The sequence below is a fragment of the Corvus hawaiiensis genome, chromosome 8 (assembly GCF_020740725.1).
Source record: "Corvus hawaiiensis isolate bCorHaw1 chromosome 8, bCorHaw1.pri.cur, whole genome shotgun sequence".
NCBI lineage: Eukaryota > Metazoa > Chordata > Aves > Passeriformes > Corvidae > Corvus > Corvus hawaiiensis.
This window is the reverse complement of record NC_063220.1, coordinates 3,530,249-3,557,621: the sequence shown is the minus strand read 5'-3', so window position 1 is coordinate 3,557,621 and position 27,373 is coordinate 3,530,249. Positions and strand designations below refer to the sequence as shown.

The window sequence follows — 27,373 nt, the reverse complement described above, 5'->3', positions numbered from 1 at the left end:
CTCTGGAGGTCCTTCAGCCCAGAGCTTTCGCTATGTCGGCACCGACCGCTCAATCAGACATAGCGCAAATAAATGAACATATTTGTGTTCCCCACATTATGCCAGTTCATCTTTTTAGCCGCATTTATTTAAAAATACTGCCTGGATGTACTACTTTAGCATCTGATCCATGTCAACACAGAACATGCTGCCTAATACTGAAGCATTTTTTAGAAATCAATACATTACACCAGCTACATAAAGGACTCATAAGCGTGAAAGGACCGGCGCTTACTTCCTAGCTGTGTAATTATGGTATGGCAGGGAAAGGGGTGTGCCAAGTGTCTGCATTTTGACAACTTTATCATTTCCACTCACAAAATCATTCTTTATTTAGATTCCTCTGGAATGGCATCACCAGCTTGGCACCGTCTCGATGCCTATAAATGGTATCCCTCTCATTAAAGCTTTGTGTGTGTGTGCTGGTACAGCACATTGTTCGGCAGTTGTTTGCATGAGAGTTCAGCTGAGCTGCACAGGGAGAAAACTCCCTGCTCACAGAGTCACTGCCGGCAAAAACATTTCAAGGGGTGTCTTTCCACGCCACAAACGAATGCATTCGATGAATTCTCTTATACTTTTCCAGGTGGTTTTGGGGTTAATTTTCTGTCAGGCTCTGAGTGCTACCTACCATCAACATACATCTCCAAAGCAGAGGAGCAGAGCCGGCTTGGATTGTTCAGCTTTTCGTCTAAACAGCCAAGGGCCTGAGCGTTTCTAGAAGGGGAAGGGAAGCCTAGGAGCCACCATTCATTTTTATTGTTCCAGTGCTTAATGACAGGCTTTTAGTTTTAAGCACAGCCCTATTACTTTAACAGCTCTATCGCTTCACTTACAGGCATCTCGAGAAGGAAATGAAGGGGTTTATTTTGTATGCCTGATAAAACAGCAAATTAATAATAAGAAGAAAAGCCTTAGGTAATGGCCAAAGGTAAGTCGATTCTCGAATAACACCATTAACTATCTGATGAATTTAGTCAAAACAATGCTAACCATTTCCTCGGAGGAACACATTTGTGCCTGGTAACAGCGGTAAAAAGTCAATCTGCAGCAAACCCTGTAGTCCTAATTGCTCAGCCAGCACAGCGTCTAATCTCCTGTTCTCTACAAACAACGGGAACGGCAAGATTAACCCTGGAAGCATTATCTGAGATACCACTCATGTTTAACTGAAGTTGGCTAAACAAATAAAATATTTGGAATTTAACCACAGAGCGAGAACCAGCATCTTTAGCTCCATATGGCCGGCACAGCCCTGCACAGAAATCCCCTTCACCTCCTTTTCTAAGTAGGACAGCGTCTTAATATTTAGGCATGAACCCCCAATGACACTTGACGGTGGGTTTTTTGAGGGGTAAGTTAAGCAACAACAAGGTGGTTCTAAACTACTGCATGGACTAAGCCCCTTCAGTAATTACTTGGTTCAGGCGATGCCATGGTGGAGACGATGACGGGGGGCCCCGTGCGCCTGCTGAGCTTCGGGTACGGGGAGAGCTGGGCAGGGAAGGCGGGTCCGCTGGGTGCCAGGCCGCCGTCCCCCGGTGCTCCCGGCCGGCGGAGGAGCTGGGGGCTGCCGTGGGGGCTGGGTGCCGGTGACGCCGCCGCTGTCCGCTCCCTCTTCATCAGCTCCATGGGCACGGTGTAGGTGGTGAGGTACGCCGTCTTGGGGCTGGCGTGCGGGTTGGCCGCCGTCATGGGCAAGCCGACCGGAGCAGAGTAGGCAGAGGCGGGACGCGAGTGCGTGCTGCAAGGCAGGGGGGTATTGTATCCCGAACCGGGGAGGAAGTGCGGCCCCGCAGGAGCCCCCGCGGGGGCTGGGTAGGTGGTGGTCTCCAGCAGGTGCTGAGTCGGGGCGCTGGATGGCCGGCGGTGCATCTCGACGCCTCTCGGGGACAGCGGCTGCAGCGGCGGCGGGTGCTGCGATGCGCCGGGGCCGTCCACGGTGGGCACCCCGTACTCTGCCGGGAGCTCGCTGCGGTGGCTGAAGCTGTTGGAGCGGGTCCTGGGGCGCAGCGCTCCGCTCCTGCGCTCCTGCCTCTGCAGCTGCATCTCTGCCTTGTAGTTGTGGGCGATGCGGGACAGCACGCGGGCCTGCCCCAGATTGGGCGCCACCGACTTGATGTCGTTCTCCTCCATCATGGCCAGCAGGTTCGGGGAGTCGAAGCCCTGCTGCAGCAGGGCAGCGAAGGTGCTCTCCGAGACGCCCTCCGCACGCAGCAGAGCCACAAACTCGGGGTCGAAGCTCCTCTTGCCCTCCGGCCCAGGAAAGGTGGGGGGCACCGGCGGGTGGGAAGGAGTCGCCACCGTCACCTCGTAGCTGTCGTAGGGACCCTTAGCGCCGGTGCTCTCCCTGCCTGGCCCGTAGCTGGTGCCGGTGCTGGTGGTGGGATCCACCACCAGGCAGGTGGGGGCAGCTTGCCTGGCCGCTGCCGCCTCGGGAGCCCGCTCTGCCCCATCGCTGTAGCCCGGCCTGCTGGGGAAGGCGGGTGGCTCTGCTGCGTACCGGGGGCCGGGGGGCTCCGTGCCGTACCACGCCGGGGAAACATCTCTGCCACGCATCCGCTGCCCGTCCAGAGCCAGCTTGGGGTCCCTGTAGAGGCGGGCGGCGTCCGGCGGGGCCGGTGGGCGCACTGCGGCCTGGTCCCAGGACAGCCGGCTGCCGGGTGCCCCGTAGCTCGCCAGCGGCCTGCCCGCCACGTGGTCGCGGTAGCAGCGGGGGTCCTTGGGTGACCTCGCCGACAGCGACGGCTCGCTGTAGTAATCCTGGGGCGGCAGAGAGCCCCGGGCCGCCATGGGCGCCGGCCGGTCGCAGTAGGCGAAGTCGGGGACAGATCCCTTCCTCAGGGGCCCCGGCGCGAAGGTGGCATCCTGGTACGGGTACGCCTCTTGCTTCAGCTCCGCACCGCCCTGCAAGATGATATCATTTGCCCGCGGCGGCTCGTACCAGCCACCCTCACCGCCATAGGTCAGGGAGCTCCTCCGGCCCGGTGGCCTCTGGTACTCGAAGGCGTTCTCGCTCTCCCAGTTCCCCTCATACCAGCCGGCAGCGTCCCAGCTCTGCGAGCGGCCGATGTTGGGGTGCTTGCTGGGGATGGGCATCGCCACGAGGCCGCTTGCTCCCGCTGACACGGAGAAGAGGAGGTGCCTGCCTTCTCAGCGCTTCTCCGGCACGCATCCAAACCGGACCGTGCTTTGCCTGAGCCCTCCTGGGACTTCAGAAACCACCGGCGGGCGGTTTTGTGTTTCCGAGTGCCCCCTGAATTATGAATGGTCGGTAACCTTAGCAGGCAGAGCATGCGGCGGAGGGGCTGCCCCTGGCCGTGCGGAGCAGCCGCGCAGGAGAGCGGCCGCGCTCAGCCCAGATGCTTTATCCTGTGCCGCTGGGGACGGCGAGCGCACATGGACAACTGGCCGAGCAGTGTGTGGGGATTAGGAGCTAAATAAAACCACTAAAGCCCTCGCTCCATGTGACATCATTTTAGCCCGATGAAATCTCACGCACTGACCCAGCCAGCAACCTCAATGCAATTTTTCCCTCGGGGCATGTTGGGGTTTTTAAAAAATTATTTTGTGGTTTTTTTAACGTTTTTTTAACGCGTGTTTCATCTGTTTCGGTTGTCCCCCCTCCCTCACGTGCTCGGGGAGGCTGCTGGGATGGGCAGCGGGATAACGGAACGTGCATGGATCCGCTCGGCCCCGCACACGCGCATGGAAAAAAAGAAAGCTTCAGTGTCAGCTCAATCTTAATCCAACCTGATGAAATGCTAATCCACTGCACACAGCTAAGGACAAATTAAATGGGAGCCAGCAGACAGGCCAAAAAAAGGCCAGTGCAAGACACTCGAGAATATGAGAGCGATTAGAAATTACTTAGGTATCTGTTTAGCACTTTATGAATATTATAATTTGCGTTGGAAATGACTTTTTTGGGTTTTTTTTTTGTAGTTTCAAATTAGCCACGCTAACTAGGCTCCAAAAGGATTCTTTATATTATTACCATAATACGCAAATCCTTTCATCATCCCAGGACAGAAAATTGTGGAGGTGTAATCTGGAATGTATAATTTTAAGACCCTAACACAGGTCATGGAGAAGGAGGGGAGGATCAAAGGATCTTAAGCCTGGCCTAACAAAGCAAAAAGGAATTGTAGACTTTTGCCCATTATCTCCAGCTTCCTTTGGAAAAAGTACATGTTTATGAAATAAGAAAACACTCAGAAACATCACACGAAACTCAATTTATACTGAGCAGTATTTCAACATTCATGTGGATTAAGCTTTTTTTACACTTAGAGTAGGCAAAGGGATTTAGATGGAATCACAGCACAGAAAATTGTTATTTGGGAATGTAATAAAAATTTCCATATAGAGTCATTGTTTTCAGAGGGGATATTAAAATGGCTCCCCAAAACACGTAATCTAAATTATGACAGGCTGCTCATGCTCAAATATTCCTTTTCAAAGAAGAATAGCTCAACTGCTCCTTATTTTGCTGACTACTGCTACAAAGGCAACATTTTATTTTTTGAATTTAAAAATTCAGACGGAAACAATTTTGCCTTTCTCTGCTACAATCACAGATTTCTTGCCCTCCAATATACCCCCTTCCAAGACAGACCCGCTGAAAGGAGGAACAGTCACCGTCCCTGGTCTCTTTGCAAGACAGCTTGAGCATTTTTCCTGGCTAATCCACAATAAATGTTTAGTGCACAAGCCATCACATGATGGACTATTGTGCTATTATGATAGCTAAATCACTAATACAGTCTAATGCTTATACTTGCCTATCATCCTAATACCTCTGGGCTATATTTCTGACCCAAATACTGACAGGATCTTTGAGTAATCCCTAAATTTCTTTATTGCAGTAAATATTACAAATCCTCTTCAAACATTCTCTCCTCCAATTCCACCCTCAAGAATGAGGATCTTGAAAATTATACTGGATATTACACAGACACGCAAAACATGGGCCCCAAACGATTATTTATGCAATTCTCAGAGAATATCTGATTGGCATTGTACTGAATTAACTAACAAACTTCAGGCACACTGGAAAATTTCTTCTTTTGTGAGAGTCAAGATGGGAAGACACATTTGTGGCTTACAAATAAAGCAGAGAATATTTTAACCAACAAAAACGTTTTATTACAACAACATTTTGCTAAAGAATAAAATGCATTCCCAACTGGATGCAGTGAGATTGGTGCCATTTGTTTGTTCTGAAACAGCAGAAGAAATCTACCAAAAATGTATATGACAAAATAATAAAATCCTGGTCTGTAGATCAAGGGCATCTTCCACCATTGTCTTAAAAGAAATTACTAAAGAACAGTCACCATTTAAAGCCCTGGTTGACAATGCAAAAAATCACGCCACAGAGAAATGAAATTTCAAAAATGCTGATTTTCAACAACTGCAAGGGAAGTCAGAAGGGAGCTTGGAGCATTCACTACCTCTGAAAAAGCCAAAGGCTTTAACAAGCCCTTGGGTCGCAGGACGGACACACAATAGAAACCTCGCCCAAACCAACACATCTGTGACTGGTGGCCGTGCCCTGCCCAGCGCACGCATGGGTGACAGCAGCACCCAGAGAGCCACCTCCAAACTCCCTCCATCCCATGCACAGGAGCTCATCTGGGCTCTGAAAACCACCCTGGCACCAGCCTGCCCCTGCAGCCTTGCAGCCCTTGGGCAGGAGATGTGCTCTTCTTCCAGCTCTTCACAAGGGCCAGGAAACCCTAACTGGGGACTTGCCACTGGAACACTCATGCATATGGATGGTTTATCCCCTAAGTGCTGGCCTCAATGGAACAAACCTATTATTCCCGTGCTCCAAGCCAAGCAGAAGCAAATGCCTGCAGGATCTGGGGCTGCAGGATTTGCACATTCCCTGCAGCCAAGGGCCAGATGTCCTCTTTGGACGGCTCTGGTGGTCCCGGTTTTTCTTGACCAAGAGCTGTATCCAGTGGGGAAGATGTGGCCAGGAGCCATGGAACTGGGCTGCCTCCTGTGCCACCATGGCAGCAAAGGAAATGTTACACCCCCAGTGAACCAAGAAATGAATAAGAAATGATCAGAATGAAATATTTATGGATGGGCAGGAAGGGTCTTCTCTTTTTCTCTTTTTGGCAATCTTAAAAGCAGCCCCTTTGCAAATTCAAGCAGTGTGGGCAGCAGGGCAAGTGAGGTGATTGTCTCCCTCTACTCCACTGGTGAGACCCCCACCTGCAGTGCTGCATCCAGCTCTGGGGACAGAAACATAAGGAGGACACAGAGCTGTTGGAGCGAGTCCAGAGGAGGCCACAGAGATGATCAGAGCGCTGAAGCACCTCTGTTATGGGGAAATGCTGAGAGAATTGAGATTGTTCACCCTGCAGAAACTTTGGGATGATCTTATCACAGCCTTTCAGTACCTTGAGGTCCTCTGAGAGAGCTGGAGAAGGACTTTTTAGAAGGGTATGCACTGATAGGACATTGGGGAATGGCTTCCCACTGCCAGAGGGCAGGGTTAGATGGGATATTGGGAAAGAATTCTTCCCTGTAAGAGTGGTGAGGCCCTGGCATGGGGTGCCCAGAGAAGCTATGGCTGCCCCGTCACTGGAAGGGATGATGGGGCAGCCAAGGCCAGGTTGGATGGCACTTGGAGCAACCTGGGATAGTGGGAGGTGTCCACAGCAGGGGATGGAACTAAATGGTCCTTAAGGTCCCTTCCAACCCAAACCATTTTATGATTCTATGAAATTCTATGAAATTATTCTCTTCCTATTTCTGCATCCAGACCCAAGCAGGATGGCCAGGAGAAGATACAGAGGCCCTGGGGCCCAAGCTGATGTAACTGATGGCACTGGTGTTTCTCAGGAGTGCCGGAGGCACTGCCACCCACACCCTCAACATGAGGGGGAGACAAGGACTGTGGAACAGGCAGAAAATTTATTCTCCCTTTATCTTTTAATTCTAGCAGTATTTTGGGAAAGGAGAAAAACACCACACACAGAAAAAAAAAAAAACTGATCAAGAGATTAAATGCTCTGGTGTTTCAGATCATGTGGAAAATGCAGAGTTTTGACTTAATATCCTGATTCTCAGTTTAGCATTGATCTCATACATGGTAAATTTTGCCACAATATTTGGTTACAATACAATGACCACAGAAGTCTCCTCTGAAAAAAAGGTGATGACAGAGTACAAGAAAGGTGGGCCCATTGTTTAGACACTGCATTCAAAAGGCAAGAAATGTGAGCCTGGAACCCTCTTGCAGTGGATGTGAAATAAGCAATGCTAGAAAGTGCTGTTCTCTTCCCATGAGGAGAGTGTTTTACACATAAAACCCGGGGTAGGAAATCAGGATACTAAATCTGCAACACAACTGTGTAAACAACATTTTTTGGAGTTCATAGCACTGACTCAGGAGAGGTTGGCTGCAAAATTTCATTCATATTGATATAAAACATTTCATTACCTATTCTGAAAGCAAGTTGCAGGAAAAATTGTTCTGTGCAGCAAAATAATACAGATTTGGATTAGTTCTGCTTCTTATTATTGTAAAATATATTTCAACTATAAACTTAAATCCTGTTTATATTGGGGAAAAATATTTTTAATGTAGATTACGATGTTGATGTTTTCCCCCCAATTATTTTCTTCTGGGAGAGAGTGGAACAGAAACAACGTGCCAAATGTAATTTCTGGCAAAACCTGTAAGATGCAGCAGTGTGGGAAAGGCTATTTCTCTTTCAAAGGCAAAGGAATCCTACCCCTGGTAGTGAAAAATCCTCTGGAGAACAAATACATCTCTTGTTAATGGAGAGAGCAGGTATCAGGACACCCAGCCTTTATACCTCGCTCTGCCACTGTCAGAAAGTAAATTGCTTAATTTCTTACTTGCCGATTCCCCTTCCATCAAGAGGGATATAATAATATACACCTTTCACACTGGGATGGTGTTAAGATTAATCAGTGTTTGTCATATGTTTTCAGGTGACAAGGTACAAAGCTACTGGGAGGATAAATGCTCCTGCCCTCCCTGCCTGGGCTTTCAAGGACTGCGTGTGATTGTGCTTAATGACCCCCAAAGCTCAGAAAGCCTCTCCCGAACATCCTCCGCCCATGTTCAGCTTGCAGGATGCCAAGGAAGCAGAAATGAGCTTACTCTGTACTGTGGTGTGCCATGGATGCTGTGGAGAAGAAAAGGAATGGGATGCAGTGTGAGGAATGCACACACACACATACACAAACGTGCACAAATTGAAAAGAAAAAAAATTAAAAAAAAAAAGGGAGAGGAAAAGCAGCAAGAAAATGTTCCAAATCCTTTGAAACTACTGCATTTGCTAAAATTTGGCTCTGCAAAATCTCCCTCACAGTGGCAATAAGCACTCTGCCTAGATGGACTTTTTAACAGTCTCCTGAAATTAAGGGAGCACAAAGAGAAAATTAGCAGGATTGTGCTGGAATAATTTTCAATAATCAAAGGAGCAGCACAGCATCTGAAAGCACTCAGCGCTTGAAGCCCTGCCACATGCTTTTACCAATTTCCAAACCAAAAGCATCAGTGCTTTGTAACTTCAACAAAACACTCACAAACACCAACTTGGTGCATTACAACAAAACACTCTTAAGATCAGCTGGTTATTAAACAATCATTGCCTCATGGAACTCTGCATTTTGATGACTTTAAAGCAAAAAAACCAAAAGCTTATGTCCGTTTGTAACTCAATCCCTCAGCGCTGGGATAGAATGTGCCACAACCATTGGCGTGACAGGCTCCAGGAATGAAGGAGCACACACTGCCCTGAAATGTGACCCACAAACTGGGACCAGCGACTGGGTTCAGCCACCATTCCCATTAGTGACATACAACTGGGCCCAGGCACACGGAAAATAAAAGGTCAGTATGGGACCCCAACAAACACACAGCAAAGAACCTCCCATGCCAGAGCCAGCAGATGCCTCTCCAAGCTGGTGACACTGTATTGCAGTGCCCTTCTGAATCATTCCCCAGGGATCCCCCCAAAACCCCACAAGCCAGTGTGAGGAGAGAGGATGTGAGACCTTTTCCACTCCCACCAGCCAGCATCGGGCTGAGAAGGTGCATGGAAGCATTTCATGAACAGAAATGAGCAACCTTTCCCTTTATCCCTGTGGACCTGCCTCTCTGCCGCCGTTTTGTGCCAACCTCTGGCTGGAAGGGGTTGGATGTAGGAGATATGCTCCTTCCCACTCTCATGGCCAGCCAGCCCCATCTCCAGTCACTGCCACACAACAACTCTCCATCTGGATATCCCCTTTCACAGATGGGTGCCTTACCCCAATCTTCCCTATGATGAGAGGGAATGGCTGGAGCTGTGTTGGGGCAGGGTGAGGTTGGCTATCAGGAGAAGGTTCTTCCCCCAGAGGATGCTTGGCACTGAACAGGCTCCCCAGGGAAAGGGCATGGCCCCAAGGCTGTGTTTGGACATCTCAGGGATGCACAGGGTGGGATTGCTGGGGTGTCTGTGCAGGGCCAGGAGTTGGACTCAATGATTCCTGTGGGTCCCTTCCAGCTCACGACATTCTGTGGTTCTACAAATTATCTTCTGTTTATTTGGGAATGAGGTAGGTGCCGGAAGCACCCCAGCGAGCATGTGGTAACTTATCACCTCATGTTATCATACTCCATGGCAAAGCCTTGGAGGTTGCCCTGAGAAACTGTAGATATCCCATCCCTGGAAGTGTCCAAGGCCAGGTTGGACGGGGCTTGGAGCAACGTGGGATAGTGGAAGGTGTCCCTACCCATGGCAGGGGGTGGAACAAGATGGTCTTTAAGGTCCCTTCTAACTCAAAACCATTTCATGATTTGCCATCCAGGAAGAAAATCAAACTGCAGGTAACAAATGCAGGAAGGCAGCAATCATCTAAAACACACTTGCAGCTAAAAAAGAGAAGTGCAGCTGTAAAACACACTTTGAGCCATTGGAATGAGCCTTACAAGCTCTTCAAACTTCAATCAGAAACCATTTTGCCTTTAAGTATGGGGAAACTCCAATAAAAGTTGGCAGAAACAGCACTGTCACATTCCTGCATCAACAAAGGGATAATAAAAATATCAGATGTATCCCTACAGCACACAGCTACACAGTCTCAGGGACTACAGAATAAAAATCAATCTGGATGCTGAACAGTGGGTGAAAAGCAGCAGACAAGGTTCATTGGGCACATCCCTCAACCATTCGCAAAGATCTAATCTACGAATGCTCTTAAAAATAATCCTCCAGAAATCACATCAAGCACCTTGTCTCCAAAACTGGGTATTAGACTTTGAGGTCAAATCTCATCATTTTTAATAAGAATTCAGGATCAAGATTTAAACAGCATGTGTAATGAAAAGCATGGGAATTATGTCTGTCCCAGAAAGCAGTAGAGAAATCCATTGTTAAATGAATATATATTGTAAATCTGAACTCTGCCATGCATGCCTGGGCTTTGCATAAAAAATAATTAATTACTAGACCGTGACACGGCCTGGGGTGATAAACAGGCTCTGGCTCAGGGTGTCTCTGTGCCTTACTTCCCCTGATGATGCCAAGAGTTTGAAACATGTACTTCCCTTTCACACCCATCGCAGATAAAAACCAAAACCAAACAGGAGGAAGTATTACTTTTGCTAAAAAAGCATTTATGTCTTGCTTTTTTGAAAGACTGGTCTTTTGTACTGTTGCATTGCAAATCATCAAAAGTGAGCTGTATCTTAATATGTTCCCTCTTTGTTGAGTCAGTCAAATATCTGTACCATCATCAGCAGCAACACAGTTTTCTCTCTGAAGTGGGTGTCAATCTATAACTAAGGCTATTTTGTGAACTTAACCTGAGTTTTGAGGTGCTAGATGGCAGCAGAGAGTGTTTTGTTTTAAATAAAAATTAAAAAGATAATAAAAAAAAAAAAAAAGAAAAACCAAATTAATACTGTTAAGCTAATGGGCTATATAAAAGTGTCACTAAGAAATGATCAATGTCCTGCAATTTTAAGAAATGCAAAACCAACTCAAAACTTGCTCTTTGAAGAAAGCTCTCTAATGAAAACCTTCACTGTTTCGGCACTTCGATCCATTACATCTGTTTGTGGAGAGCAAAAAATATAAAAGAAAAGTTGTGTAATGTGTTTCCCTGCAGCTTTATTTTAGTATAGCCAGATGTCTTACGCCTGTCAAAATATTTACCAATAAATTTTCAGGAAATCAGGATAAATTCGAAAAGACTGGCCCAGATCCAAACAGCACCAGTCCCTGAAATAGGGTAACTTGGGAGTCAGATAGAAGTTTTTTTCTGGTATTTTGAAGGAAAACCCATCCTGTTCTCATGTGCCCCCGAGGACTGATCATTTCTCATCACATATTTGGAAGCAGCCAACTTCTACCCCCTGGATGCTGGAGGCAGCTTCTGCAGCGCTCCCACATTCTGGAGCTCGGGAAGAGGCGCCAGGGCTGCCCCGAGGCCCTGCTCCAACAACCCCTTCCCAGTGAATATTCTGGGAATATTACCACTTTTCTGAGTAATCTTTAAATGAGGGGGAGGATTTAGAGTAAGAAGAAAAAAAACCCAGATATGATGACAACATGTTAATCCCTAAACCAGTTAATTTAAACGGGAAATGTGGTAAGGATGAAAATTAAGTTGATGGTATTGAAGTCATCAGCTGTAATTGTTTCTTAATTAATGACATGAAGTTGTAAACCGTGTTACACAGAACCTTGTCTGGAGGCAGGGGAAAATGGAAAAATACAAGGCAGAATTAAGAGACATGTATTAAGTTCCCATCAATGGGGGTTTAAACACAAGGAGAACACAGCAGAAGAATTTTTTCCTATTTTGGTGCATAGGGCCCTCCAGTCCAGGGAAAGGGGAGCTCCCCCTCCTGCAACAGCTTGAGCCACACATCTACTATGATGCACACCAAATTAATGGAATTTTTGTCTGCAACCTTATCTAAATGTGTCTTACTCTTTCCTGGATGCCTGGGGCATTTTGTCAGGCTGGCTCTGTATCTGGCTCGAGTCCTACATCTTGTCATGCACATTCCCCTATGGAAGTCACAGGAGGGAATGCACAGGAAAAACATCCACACAGGACTGGAAGCTACTGGAGCAGCCTGTGCCTCCATGCAAGGAGCACAGCACACCCCTGGATACAAGCTCCATCCCAAAGCACAAGAAGGACGCTTACGAGCATAGAGAGTTCTTGATTCAGCACAGCAAAAGGGTTGAAATTCATGGAGTAAGGTCAATAAGCTTGAATAGTATCTGTAAGCTTACTGAGGCTGCTTGAACTTTCTACATCCACATGATACTGTCCAATTTAAAAAAATAAAAAATCATAAAATTTTAACAGAACCTATTAATGACAAGTAATTCCCAAACCTGCCAAGCCTCTATCAGAGAAGGGATAATTAAGAGCACTACTTTTTCACTGGTAAAAAGAGGTGTAATCCAGCTTTTCTAGGAATTTGAAGTGATTTTCTGAAATCTTCATAAAGGCCAAAGAACTTAACGTTGGAAAAGCGAAACATCAGGAGCAGCCAGACAGATCTTCAGTTTGCACAAATCAGCACAGGGTGCAATGGCAGAAGATCTGAGAAGCTAACACTGCTTTTTCTCTAGGCTAAATGTGGTAAGCAACCCTTCCTTAAAAGCCTGACAGTTTATGTGCTTTGAGGTGGAAACTTAAAAAAAGAAAAAAAAAGTACAAAAAGCTTTCTCATGGGGGGGAAATCCTCGTACTGTGTTTTATATTCATGGAACAAAGAAACTCAAATCCACTAGATACAAAAGGTCTACATTTATTCTAAATAAGTCACTTTTACTCAGGACAAGCGGTTTCTTCCGTGCCTGATATCATCTTTAACTCATTGTTTCTCATCAAATGCCTAGTGGTGATAAGGATTTCCTGAGATAAGATGATTCTATTTCTAAGCAGTAAAATAAGTATTATCAGATTCTACTTGGTGTGCAAATTTGCAAGAATGGAAGAAAATATCTCCACCCAAATATCAAATGTACTCATTTTGGCTACTGTTACGTTACACAAAGCAGCAAGAATTGGAGGCAGCCACTTTCCAGAATTGCAGTTTTAAAGTATATTTTCCCTTTTGGTTCCAGGAGCAAGGTTCCTCTATTTTTTAGCATGGATGGACTGTGGTTATTGAATGAGAACCTGTTCCACAGTCTGCTGTCAGTGGTGTGTGAGCCCAGACCGCAGGGATGCATTGTTCAAATACTCCTGAAAAGCCAGAAACATCACAATTCTTCAGGGGCGCTTTTATTGAAGGTTAGTGTGGTTTTTTTTAACAATAAGAAAGTGCACAATAAGCAGTAATTGACATTGTGATTATTAAGTCCACTTCTATGGAGGATAAACTGAAATAAAGAGGTAAAATGCAGCCCTGCCATAGCTCCAGGTAGGTACCAGAGTACATACCATTACATAGTGTATTTACTCAAATATCACTGGACATGGTCTGCATTGACTTCTGTCACAGGGGGAAAAGTGGAACACAACATTTCTGTCCACCCTTGAAATGAATTAACCAGCCTCATGCAGCCACGGCAGAGATAACTTTGGTGATGTTGAAAACATCCATTCCTACCCCAAATTCCTTCCTCCATTTCACACTATCACCTAGGTTGGAAAAGACCTCTGACATCACCTAGACCGAGCTGTACCCGATGCCCACCTTGTCACCAGCCCAGAGCCCTGAGTGCCACGTCCAGTCCTTCCTTGGACACCTGCAGGGATGGGGACTCCAAACCTCCCTGGGCAGCCCCTTCACCCACCCTGTAATTCCATGATCCCAGCTGGACAGTGTGTCATGGGAAGGTGCCTATTCAAGGTCTGCAGACAAATTATTGCATCAAGGACTCAGACCCACCCAAGCGGCTTCAGTAACCACACTGGGGTCACATTCCCACTGAGAAACAAGGATTTGTGGAGAGTCAAGGCCACACACAGATACCACAGTGGCTGGAAGGTAAATACATGAGGAATTCCCACAGGAAGTATGAATTATGGGTAGCACCACAGAAGCCTCAGCCAAAGAGGACACCATGGTGCCACTCAGAATGTAAGGCAGTTAAGTCAAAAAGCCAGGGACTCATGCATTAAGCACTGAAAAGTATTATGTGACTGTGCTGGCATTTATCAGCCAGTAGACATATCAAAGGATCTGAAAGAAAACAAAGAATACGGATGGCTTGTCTGCCCTGCAAACAGTTCTATTTTGCAAAGTACAGGCAACTTTGGTGGCACAAACTGACACGTAAGGACATGATTTCCCACTAGATAATGACAAATCCTGGAGCAAAAACTGTCAGAAAATGTCTGGGCTCACTTGGCCTTGCAATTATTTTTTCACTTTGCTTCTTGCTCATCTCAGGGCTGCCACTTTTGGGGCATGTGCTGAAAGCTTTACTGACTCATAAATGTTAGTGCAAACTGTAACCTCTAAAGCCAGGCATTCCCATTCCATGGCACTGGTGTTGAAGACAGGCTAGCGGGGCTGCAGTGGTCCGGAGCACAGGCAGCACTTGGGATCATCACAGAGGAATTCAGTGGCGTTGGGAAACCCGTGTTCTACACACAGACAAGATGCTGCCGTCCTGCATTTGGGAAGTGCCACCACTGCTGCCTTGTCCCTGATGGGTTTTGACACTCAACAAGGCAATGACACAGCACCATAGCACCTTCTCCTCTGCCTGCTCCCACAGACACAGCCAGCACTGCGGATGGGCTGCTCCTCACTCCCTGCCTAGCTCCTGGTGATGTTTAATATTTGTTTAACCATATTGACAGAAGCACAGGATAAAGATCAGCTGAGCAAGCAGCAAAAATGATGCTGCAAGTTATTTCCTTGCCTGGGAATGCCGTGTGCGAGCACTGGAGTCCCATGGGAGGGATGGATACCATGCACCAGGAGTGCCATGCTCTTCTGAGTGTGGGGTTTCTTGGAGGCACTGTCACACACCTTGTTCTGCCACAGGTAGCACAGAAAAAATTACATCTAATCTCTCTGTTGCTGCTTCCTAAATGAAAGGCAAGGGAGCTTCTCCCCTGAGGGCTTTTCTGCCATTTCTTTGAAAGGAAACTGCACCAGATTTGGGAAAAAGCCCACTCCTACACACTGCAATTTGGCTGCAAAATTCAGGCCCTTTTTATCCCAGGCAGAGCAGGCGGGTCTGGCAGCTCCACATCCATGGCTGCAGGACTGTGCCTCGGCTTTGTTTCACATACAGCAAAGCCAACAGCCCTCCCTCTCCATCTCCCACTCGGACGTGGCTCCACAATTTTTACTGGTTTGTTCTTTTTTTTTCATACACCCCGAGGTAAAAACCCCATGGTGGAATGGAAAATTTCAGCTCAAAAAAAAATTTAAATGTGGCAAAATCACAAGCTCATGGGAACAGGACCAAAAAGAGGGGCTGCTGGACAAGTCTGACTCCACACAGCACCAGCAGCTCCACCTCTAAAGCATACTTTGACCCACTATGGAATAAGACATAATTCCACAAACTGGAACTATGTAAACCACTCTGTATACATTATTTGCAAAAGCCCCAGCCATTCAATGGGTCCATGCTTCCACCCATATGGATCCAATTACAGAAGAGGCACCCAAAGTCTCTGGGACAACCAGAAGAGAAAGAAACGGGTAAGCCAAGACCACTTTGAGCACAGTCCAGCTTCACTTGATTTGGATGAGCATCACCAACCCACTTAATTGTTGACAGACTATTCAAAATGTCTTTGCTGCAGGCTGCTGCCCTGAAATTCCTTTATCCCCTCAAGCCCGGACCTTTATCTCACCCATACTCCTCTACAGATCAGAATTTGTGACCTGGTCAAAAAGCTCACATCTTCAAACCAGTCTGCTCAGAGCAAAAAGTAACGCTGTCATACAAAGATGTCATAAATATATATTAAAAAAAACCCCAAACTAGAGGAACTGGTGAAGCTGAGCCATGCACTGAGACTGCATAGCTCCTCTCTTTGCAAGACTCGTAAACCTGCCTGTAAAGGCTGTGAACTGGCTTTTTAAACAATAGCACCTCCTTGTATGGCTTAGATTATTTTTCCACGCCAGATGCACGTTTAACAGAGTAACACAAACACTGCAACTCCTTAATAAACTCTTTTAATGCTCCAGCAGTTTGTAAGGCATTTCCCTCAACATGTGTCTGGTTATGGTTTCAGTAAGCCCGCAGGAAGAAGAATCTGTCTGGCAGTTTGGACAGTGATTACGACATGTAGCCTGAGGATATTTCACCTCCAGACCTGCCACCATCCTGCTGCACGGAATAAAGTCCATTCCTAGCAGAGTCCGCAAGGGTTTGTGTGGGGAATAGTAAAAGGGATGGTATATGCAACTTCAGGAAAAGCACAGAAATCCACCTCTGTGCTACCAGACATTTGGTCTTTCATCAGGTAAATGCAGCTTTGTATCCCATTCACATTTAAAGAGAAAAGCTCCTTAAGTGCTTCCACAGAACAGGAAATCATTAAAAGCAACTATTTTGGACCACATTGCCCTAAGGTTGATGGAGCAATAGATTCCTCTCAGTGAACACAATTCTGTTAGCAAAGACTCCTCTCCTCCATCTGCTGAGCTAGTTCCCCAATTTCTCATCACTGATTATTCCATATACCTTTAATGACAAAACTGAGGAAAGTGATCATTTTTTTTCTAAGTGTGTTTTCACAGCAGCTGCAATGGCCCCTTTCAGTGCTCTTCTATGCTATAATCCAAGATTAGGAGCCTGTAATAAAAAATAGCCATCAGAGAGGCCAGTAGAGTATTCAGCTGTCCTACAAATGTAGTATTTTGGCAGATCTGAAGCTTTTTGCATTTTTCAAGGTAATTTTTACAATGCTCCTCACATTCAGTCCTTGTCTGTTGCTCACAAATACAACACAACAGCGTCTTGCAATGGTGACTCCCATCATTTCCATCAAATCACAAACCCAGCGGCAAATGACAAAGTATACTTAAAAAAGTTATGTCTCCTGCACATTTACAGATTAGAAAAGAAGATCTTTTGACCAAGAAAGAAGAAAAAAGCTCATATATCAGAGAAAAAGAATCTAAACTTCAATCACATCTAAAGCTCCGTTAGCAGGTTTGTCGTACGATCCTTTTGAATTTCTTGTACACTCAGCAACTAGATCTGATGGTAAACATCAAACCAGGAAGGCAGCTTTTGAAAATCCAGGCTCAGCTGATAGAACTCTTTTAAGTCAAGTTCAAAGTAAGTTTTGAAGATGAGATAGTGTGCTACACCTGAGTGTTTATGACATTCTGTAGGAGAAGGAGGCAGCTCCATACTGCAGCGTACCCTGGATACTCCCTCCTAACTCATCTCCTCTGCTTTGTCTCCCCTTTTCCAAAATGAACAGGGCAAAATTAATAGAGGTAAGTAACTTATGACGAGTTTAAAGCAGCAGCAGTGGAGAGTAAGCAATATATAACACAGAACGGTCAAGGCAAAACCCACCCTTGTCCTGCTGATCAGCATTTCACACTCACTGAAACTCCACAAAGCCCCACACATTTTCCTCAAATGGGTGCAGCACAACTCCCCTGTGAGCTCTGTGCTTTCATCCACCACCAAATCCTATTTCACCTTGTTGGCATTCAAGTAATACTGCAAATTGTTACCCTGCAGGCCACTTTCCATCTCCTTAAGAGCAAATGAACACTGGAACTCCTGAAGAGACATAAGATATTCTTCCTAAAATAACACTCTGCTCTGCATTTGTTGCTGATGGCAAAACTTGCACGAGCATTGGAGAATTATTGGAGTGGACACCAAAAAGTCAGAGCTTGTTTGCCGTCACTTGATTTCAAGTAGCTTACACCATGTGAGCTGCAATAGAAAATGTTTCCTAAAAACTTTTTCTGCTGGAAAATTGATCTACAAGGTAACAATCACCTGTGCTGTGACACTGTAACACACCATGAATGAAGAATTACAGCAAACCTGCCTGACCCCACACACCAACCAAAGAAAAGCTGTTACAACAATGTGCTCAAAACCACTGGAACAACCCCTCTTAAATTTTCCATCAATTTCTTACAGGATGATAGTAAATGTGTTTTAAATTGGGACCGACCAAATCATTTTAGTAGAAATTAGGATACGAGGAGGTGACCTGGTCTTATTCACAGGACTACACATGACTTCCAAGTGAGTAGCCAAAACTGTGTGAATGTATTTTGAGCCTACAGAGAAGACAGGGAATCCAGCCCTGGCTTTGGATGTCTTTATGCCTAAGTACTGAAAGAAACAAGGAAAAATCAGATATTCTACTCTAATCATCTGTCAGACAAATGAGAGCACACTCTTACCTTCACAAATTCTGTCCAGTCGCTGCCGCTTGACTTTGTGTTTATCCACAAGTGCCATTCTTGATGGGATTTTGCAACTTTCTGACTCAAAAAGCACAGCAGTCCCCCAAGAACTTAGGAGAACTCACAGGAATTGGTGTGCATACCGCCACTGTGGATCCTGCAGAGAAAGGAGAGGTTCGTAAGATTTGTGGACTTCCCATCCTGGAAGTGCTCCAGGCCAGGGTAGATGGGGCTGACAACCTGGGATAGTGGAAAGTGTCCCTGTCCATGGCAGGGGGTGGAATGAGATGGGCTTTAAGGCCCCTTCTGGCTCAAACCAGTGTGGGATTTCCAGCACACCAGGTGAGATCTGCCTGTGCCCAACAGCAGAGCAGGTTTTGGAAAGGACAGCTGTGAGTTTGCATCCCACCAGTCACACATCTGGCACCACAAATCAGTCTCTTTATCCTCCCTGCAATCCCAAAAACCAGCCTCCTACACAAGAACTGCCAAAGCCCTGCATGGGCTTTCCAGTTTTATTTCTCACTTTAAAATCTATTCCTAGCAGATAAAATCCATTAGGTTATTTTGTAGGCTCACATATGCTGAAAGATTCTTAGAGAGTATATAAAACAAGGAAACTAGGTTTTGCTTTGCCAGTACTTTCACACACAAACCCCTTCCATATTTAAGCCTTGCCCTGTAAAAGTCATCAATGGACCTTGAATTTGCAAGAAGACCTTGATGTTTATTCCAGCTGTCACTGCAGCCTGTCCTTGCCCTCATACTTGAAGGGCCAGCATTAAACTTCGGGTGCCTTTTCTAGTGCACACATTTTCAATGCCAGTGAGATAAAATGATCCATGAAGCCACGTCTGTGGCTGCTTGACAAGAAATGCTCTCCAAAGAGACAACAGCTAAAGGTTTTCTGCATTTTGGTGGCACAGTGGAAGACCCTTAACGGAGACTCTCAGGTCTGATGCGTTTTGCTCCTACAGAGAGCCAAAGGTTTGTTTAATCCCTGAGCACTCTGGCCTCAGCTCAGCTGCAGCCTCTAAATCTGCTGTTGTGGTACTTCACCAAGTTTGATTTTTTTGATGTAAAACCCAGGTGTGAGTTTTTCAAAGCAAGTTCCACAACAGTATTCATGAATCAAGACATGGAGGAAGAGGCCTCATGCTGACAGCTGAATTCCAACAATCCAACATAACACGCACTAATATTTTATGTGACTGCTGATTCAATATCCTCTTTTGCATTTTAAGGTGAAGACAGATGACCCTGGTAACAGCTACAAACCTTCCCAAGGAGGGATCCTGCTCAAGGAGGAGGCCTTTGCTCCCCACCAGCCATCCACCACCCACTGAAAGGCACTAAAAGAACAGAATTAGTGTAAATCTGTGATTTCTAGAAGCAAAGCACAGCACCACATTTTCGGAGGCTTTTCAAAGAGAGGGGAAGAGGAAGGCAGGAATGAGTGCAAGCACAGCAAGAAACCCTCTCCTGAGTGTCCATCTGTATAACTCTGAAAAGTCCCAACCTCTCTGCCTACATAGACTAGAGAGGGTTAAAAAATTGAATAAATTCTGAAAAGCCAGCAGTAACCACAAACTTGGCACCACTCGTTCAAACTGACCCCCAAACAGCTCCTCCCCAGCAGGTAAATTTTCACACTGCAGCATTTGCAAAAAAAATTTTTGTGACAAACCAAAAAAAGCCCAGTTCACAAAATGCAGGATACAAGAGAAGACACCACACCAGAAAGTCCAGGTTGATGTCCAGAAGTTGACCTTGGGCAATGTTTGTAACCTGGAGTTTTGTTTCCCCTTGTGCAGAGCAGCAATAGCAACACTTAACCCATCCTCTGGAGCACTTCAGGTTCTGCAGGTTTAGGTAGCCCAATCAGGCATTTCTACTTTGCATTTTATTCCTCTGCACCAGTGCTGGCTCTCCTAAAAACACTCCAGTAACTTCCCAGAAAACCCAGTTAACCAGTGCAGTAGGCTGAGCACGTGAGGGGTAAAGGCTCTAACAAAGCCACCGCACGCCGGGATGACAATTTCATGGAGATTACTGTTATTATTATAAATGTTTATCAATTATGCATCACATTGATAGTTAATTTCCAAAAGGAAAAGCCTCGTGTCGGTACAGCTGAATTCCAACTAAGGGATGATCGGCGATTTCCTGGTAGTTAATGGCCAATTTCCCAGCAGCACAACTGCAGCATAATCGCTGAGATTTATAGCAATAATTAATTGATTTTTTTTAAACATAGGGATGCTACAGAGCACGATTCCCACTCATATTAAAAATTAATGCAACATTCTAGAAGACGCAGAAAACTTCCATTCCGGAGGCAGAAGCTTGGTACGGTCAAAATATTTCATGCAACAAAAATTAAGCTGTTAGTGTAGCTAAAGACTGAGCAGCTAATGGCATTTCCATGATCAACATTTACAGGCACACACATGATTTTTTTACCTCTTTTACATCCCATTCCACTTTCAGGGAAAAATACCAGGTTATTAAAAAAAAAATCACATCAGAAGAGAAAAAGTTACCATTTTGTTCTGAAAACATTCAAATGGTTCATTATGTTGGGGCTGCAACTCTTTCCCCCTTGACTTCCCCAAACAAAACCAATTTAAAAAGTGTACTTAATTCTGACAGAGTGCATTTTCTGATGGACAAATGCATCCATTAAAGTTTTTTTTCCCCAGCCATCTCAATTCCCTGCATTACTCCCTGGAGGAAAACTTCCTACAAAAGAAACTAATAACAATCAGAGAAATTACTGCTCATCAGAGTCCCAAGCAGCTTAATGTAATGCCCATGAATGAGCTCCTTCCTAATGACATGAACTGCCCCATCTTTGTCTGACAGGTGTCCGTGGTGGTACCAAGCAGCAGTAAAAGCCCAGCTCAGAAGACTTATTAAAAATGTGGCAGGAGCTGCTGAGCAGGATTTGGCAGGGATGGATAAAATGGAGAAAAGCAGATGTGTGAGGCACAGAAACAAGAGGATATTCCCCAGCCTTTGCATGAGGCTGTAATTAAGAAAGCAGTTCTTCCATTTGTGGGATGGAGGACACAATTAGTTGTGCACCCAACTTTAATCTATCCCCAGTGGTTTCTACGGCCAACCCAATCTCAAAACAATCACAAGGCCAAATGTCCCCCATAATAAAATAAATACGATCAGGCTAGGCAGAACAAAAATCATGGTCAGCAATTAAAAGACAAGAAAACATCATTGTCTAAGGAAATTTGAGAGGGAGAGGCACATGCACAAAAATTGTACTTCATCTTCAGCAAGATTAGGAAACAAGTGGAGTGATTTACATACAGTAATTGCATGGCCGTGTTAGCCTCCAACAGTGTCTTTCAAAATGTAAATTTTGTTGAAAACACTTGGACGCGATGATAGCCCAGTAGCTATTTATTTATTTAAGGAAGGACTTTACTTAAATAAAACACTTTAGGAAAAACCCCCAATCCTGACGTAACATTTAAATAGCTTCTGAATACTGTCTGTTAAAGAGATCCATGAGCCAGAAAATGAGTGAGAGCAGAGAAAGCTGTATTAGGGCTTTTTTTATCCCAACTTTTGATGGAAAACGAAAAGAAATAAAGGTGATTTTCCAAAATAAGATGCACTGTTAGACAAAAGTAAGAGAAAGGGGAATTTGTGAAGAACATCCAGTCTTCTAAGCTCTCTCTCTCTCAACTTGCACTGTTTTATCATCTTTTTATGGCACATGGAGGTAGGACAGGAGCACACACATCAACCACAGGACCACAGAAGGGTTGGTTTGGGTTGGAAGGGACCTTAAAGACTATCCAGTTCCACCCCCTGCCATGGGCAGGGACACCTTCCACTATCCCAGGCTGCTCCAAGCCCCATCCAACCTGGCCTTGGACACTTCCAGGGATGGAGCATCCACAGCTTCTCTGGGCAGCCTGTGCCAGTGGGGAACATCCATGTTAGAGCATCCATCACAGGCACTGCCACCAAACCATCCAGCACCTGGCAGGTGATTCACAGAAGCCCTTTCCAGTGCTCCAGACACAACATCTCACACGTTCCCTGTCTGTGCATAGCCTTGGGAAAGCAGGATGGTGTCCCATACACCCTGTTCTGTGACAAACCAACTGACTACATTTTCTACCCTCTATGAAATATGGCAGCAACAAAATGGAGATTCTCTACTACAGAAAACTACCAGCTCCACGAACTGCAAAAGATCCCATTTCCAAACAGCAAAGGAAAATTTCCACCCTTCTTTCCTCACATCTATACTGAGTTTCCACGTGTACAATTCCTTGCTTCAGCAAACCCAGTCCAAATATTTTGATGGTACTGCCAGATATTTCCTAGGCTCTCGGGAAAAGAGTGGTTTCTGGAGAAGGTTTTGTACTCATGATTACTGCAGGACATCAGTCCTCTCAGCTGGAAGCAGAGCAGGATGCCCAAGCAGAATTGTTGAAGCCCGTATCCACTGATGCCTTGGGCAGCTCTCCCTGTACCCTCAAAGGTCCAGTTTTTCAAAGCTCGATCACACTTGAACTGAGATTTGAATGCCACAACAACCCTCAGAGCTGTGAACTCTTCCAGCCCTGCAGCAGCACCCCTGGGTGTTCACTGTCCTGAGCTCCGGCCATTCCCCCTGCTCAGCGCTTCAGCTGCCGTGGGCAGGGCAGGAAGGGCTGGGAACCCGAGTTCGGCGTAAGAAAGGCAACGAAGGGAAAAGCAAGCAGGAGACACGCAGAGATAATGACAGGGGAGGGAAGCGGACAAAGGAGACGGCACAATGCAGGAGGAACACTTGGAGAACACTCTCTCATCCCTCCTCCCGCCGCCGGCGGCACAGCCGTGAGTGCGATGCCCTGCGCAGCCCCATCACCTCCCTCTCTCTGGGAGACTGCAGGGGAGGAGGGAAGCACGTGGAAGGGAAGGGACAGACAGCACGGCCCTTCTGGGGATGGGTTTTTTGGATATCGTCTTTTAAAGCACAATGAAACCACACGGGAAACTCACAGTGTTAAGACACCATTAAACCAAATAGCCCAGTAGGAACCGAAAATGGATTAAACATTCATACAAATAGTGAGAACAAACAGAATTTCATTACCCAAAATAGGTTTTTTTTAAAAATAATGCCTGAGAGATATAAACCCCCCCACTTGGGAAGAGGAATCACAGTTTCTGTGTGGCCAGGGTTTGACTTCTCCCGCTCCATTAAACATGCTCAGCCACTGCATGTGAAATAGGATGCTGGAGGGGGGGAAAAAGGCTTTTTCTCATTTTTTGGAAGAACTACCCTGGCTGTAAATCACACCTTGGGTTTGGCTGGGGTAGAGTTAATTTTCTTCATGGTAGCTGGTGTGGGGTGGTGGTTTGGCTTTGTGCTGGCAACACGGTTTATAATCCAGGCATGTTTTTGTTCTTGCTGAGCAGGGTTTACAGAGAGTCAAGGTCTCTGCTTCTTGTACTGCCCCACCAGTGAGGAGCCTGGGGAGAGGCAAGGAGGTGGGAAGGATCACAGCCAGGACAGCTGATCCCAGCTAACCCAGGGATATCCCAGACCACATGGTGTCATGCTCAGCATGTAGAGCTGGGGAAGAGGAAGGAAGAGGGGCGTGTTTGGAGTGTTGGTGCTCGTCTTCCCAAGTCACTGTTATGCATGATGCAGCCCTTCTTTCCTGGGCATGACTGAACTCCTGCCTGCCTTCCCATGGGAAGTGGGGAGTGAATTCCCTGTTTTGCTTTGCTTGCATGCAGGGCTTTTGCTTTCCCTATTAAAGTGTCTTTATCACAACCTACGAGTTTTCTCACTCTTATACTTCTGATTCTCTGCCTCCCATCCCTTGGGAGGGAGGGAGCCACTGCATGGGACTGAGCTGCTAGCTGGGATTAAACTTCAACACTTTCCCAGCAGTCTGCATCCCCCCCAGACCATCATCACCCTCAAAACAGTGAGGGCAGGACTCTTGCTACAAAGCCATTTTTAATTAGGTTTAATGTTTTTAGCAGTTATTATCATGATTCTGCTGCCACGGAGCATTCGGTGATGTTCTGCATTAAGGCTTCTCCATGGGAATGCCTGGATGCTGCTGGGGGTGGCAGGAAGAATTATTTGTCCAGCTTCTTTTCCAGCCCAGAAACCCAACAACCAAAACCTTACACTTCAACTGCCTTCCTGGTGCCTTCCCCCGAAACCTGCTGGGGGAGGTGCACTCCCTGGAGGCAGGGAAAGCAGGGAAGCAGCAGGTTAAACGCATTCATGGAGAGCCAGCACTCCCACGTGAGCACCTGCTGGTGGCACACAAAGGGCTCTTCCACTCCTCATCACACAGAAAAGGTGAGTAACACCCTTTGCAAGTCTTGTGGTGAAGAAGTGGTAACAATTTTGAGGAACTTGCTATTATATGAGTGAACGAAATGTTCCGTAATGGCATATGAGCCTGCACATCTGCTGCTAAATTAAACACGCTCCATAATGATGCAGACCACATCTTAAAACACTATGCAGCGAAATAAAGACTCTGCCAAAATAATGAGGCTTCAAAGATGACACATAGAGCCTGATCCTGCATCCCTTACAGGCCTTGAAAGTCACAGTGATTATCCCTCAGCAATTCCGCTCCATCAGAGCTACTTGTTGACTCAGGAAAAGAAGAATCACAATTATATATATAGGTGCCCTTCAAAGGGAAAAAAGACATATGGGTTTGTAGCATTTTTCTTCCTCTCATCTTAATGATGTGTAAAGCATAAGAGAGGTTTTGGTTTGGAACTGGATTTTTAGAAAAGTTTCGGTAAGAATTGTATGTCAGGCTACAAATTGCTCTCTAGACTGATTCTCAGCAGCCAGACAGATATTATGAAGACCAGTTGAAATGACAATATTCAAGCTGCCACAATAGCCACGGTACAAAAAAGAGGGGAGTGAGACATGAGGGGAGTGAGACATTCCTTTTATTTTCAACTTCTTTTACCAACTTCAATTTTCAACATCAGTGATTTGCTCTTGACTTTGAGAAAAGAAGATCCAGACATGCTCCCTTGTCAGGCACTAACAGCCCTCCACAGGTCCTCTGTGGGCTTTCAAGTAAAAACCAGGAAATACCAGAACTGGCACTCCCTTCATTCCTAAAGCTGAAATACAAACAAACAACCCCAACAGACAGCAAGAAAATTGCTTTAAAGAAAATAACTGTCATCTCTCTTTCTGGCACCAGAAGCGAAGCAGGTTGATGCTCTGCTTACCCTCCACCAACAGCCTTCAGAGGCTGGTGGTGGGCAAAACAATAACCAGGAGCTGAACCCCAATTATCCACTTAGCTTTGAGAGTGCCTAATCTATTTGCTAATTAATCATGGGCCTCCTTCAACCTCTCTTATCTTGTTTTTCTAAGTATCTGATGCTGATAACACACACACACACACACACACACACACACACACGGATCTTGCAGAAGCACGTAAATGGCTGAAAACTACACTTAACTTTTCAAATAAAACAAGAGGAAATGATACATAAATAATTTCACAGTCTCCAGGGGTCCCTGTCATACTGGAAAATAAAATCTCATTCTGCATTTTACCAAAATTCCTTAAATTACCCATTTTTGATTTGCACCAATCGCAAAGATCAACGCCAGAGAAAGGCGAACCTTCTCTGTTTGCACAGAGCAAAAGCTCTTCTCTACTCAAGCCATTAATTGCTCCCATACCAAAATCAGCACAGCAGATTAGAAATCCTGAGAAAAATGAGTATTTGCCGGTTTGTTGGCTGAGTTATGCAGTTACTTGTCCATTAGAGGGCATTTTATACTGCAGAGTGAAGCGCCGGCAGCTTGGGAACAGCATCACTAACCCCATCTGGAGCTGCTGGAGAACAGTTTCTGTCGACTCTCATTTAGTAATTGCCACTTTTCAACCTTTCCATATGCTGCATATAGATGAGCAAGCAAGAGCAAGGACAAGAGGAAAATAAGATGAAACAGCTATGAAAAAAGTCCTGCTTAAATAAACCCTTTGGTGTGCGGCTATTGTTGCTTCCAAGGTTTGGTTTTGTTCAGTTCACTTCTCGACCCCCACTTTAACACAGCAAACTTCATCCTTTTCACTCTCACAAACAGCACTTTATGTTTTAAATTTTGAACATGATTAAACGAGAACAACTGCAAATTGTGCCGTGGCACCACTACCCATCTCTGGAACTAGAGGGGAGAGCTCATCCATCTCTGGAGCTGAACAAAGGCAAATCCAGCTTCCTCACTGCCATGAGGTAGGACATGGCCACTTACCTTCAGATGTCTCCCTCTGGTTACTACTAATACTGCTAAATGTGAACTGTAAATCGCTTTCCGCTTCTGCTGGCTAGGAAACCACACAAAGCCACCCACTCCCCAGCTCTGGTGGTTTTCCTCTCCCCATCTAAATGCAAATCAAATTAGGAAAGAGGCAGATATCTTGCTATACATCTCCAAATACACGTATGTTTGTAATCAGGGTGGCCGAACTTCCTGAGTATGAGCTGCATACCAAAATCTCCATGGGGCCAGGAGCCACATCCTCTCAACCTCTGTACCCCCTCCTGCCACACACAATCCCGGTGTCCCTGTGAATCCCGGTGTTTCTCCCATCCCCACGACTCCGTGCTGCTGTTCCCCCAAGCCCACTTCCCTCCCTGATCCCAGGGCTGGCAGAGGCACCACAGCAGCACCCGATGCTCCTGCCTTGCAGGATGTGACTGAACATCTGCATGTAGCAAACACTCCTGCAATACTCACAAGTTACTCCTGAATTCCTCCTTGACAGAAAGTTCAAAACAGCAATACAGCAATGCAAACCCAAACCACCCCAGGATCAGTGCATTCCCTTTGCTGCCCAAGCCAAAGGACCAACCCCACAACGAGGACCAACTGTCTTTGAGGCTCTTTCAAGTCCTTTGCTCTGTATCACTCCTAAGTA

General features: G+C 45.9%; 1 protein-coding gene across 2 annotated transcripts in view; it reads right to left on the bottom strand.

Moving 5' to 3' along the window:
- CTBP2 (C-terminal binding protein 2) overlaps nucleotides 1-27,373 on the bottom strand; it is a 132,874-nt gene that overhangs the window by 38,155 nt on the left and 67,346 nt on the right. The window contains exon 2 of one of the 2 annotated variants that reach the window (XM_048311981.1): nucleotides 18,411-18,570. In XM_048311981.1, coding sequence (XP_048167938.1) covers nucleotides 18,411-18,468 — 58 coding nt within the window. In that variant the 5' untranslated portion in view covers nucleotides 18,469-18,570. Of the gene's footprint in view, nucleotides 1-1,457; nucleotides 3,456-18,410; nucleotides 18,571-27,373 lie in introns of those variants that run through there. The other variant, XM_048311980.1, reaches the window with a different exon arrangement.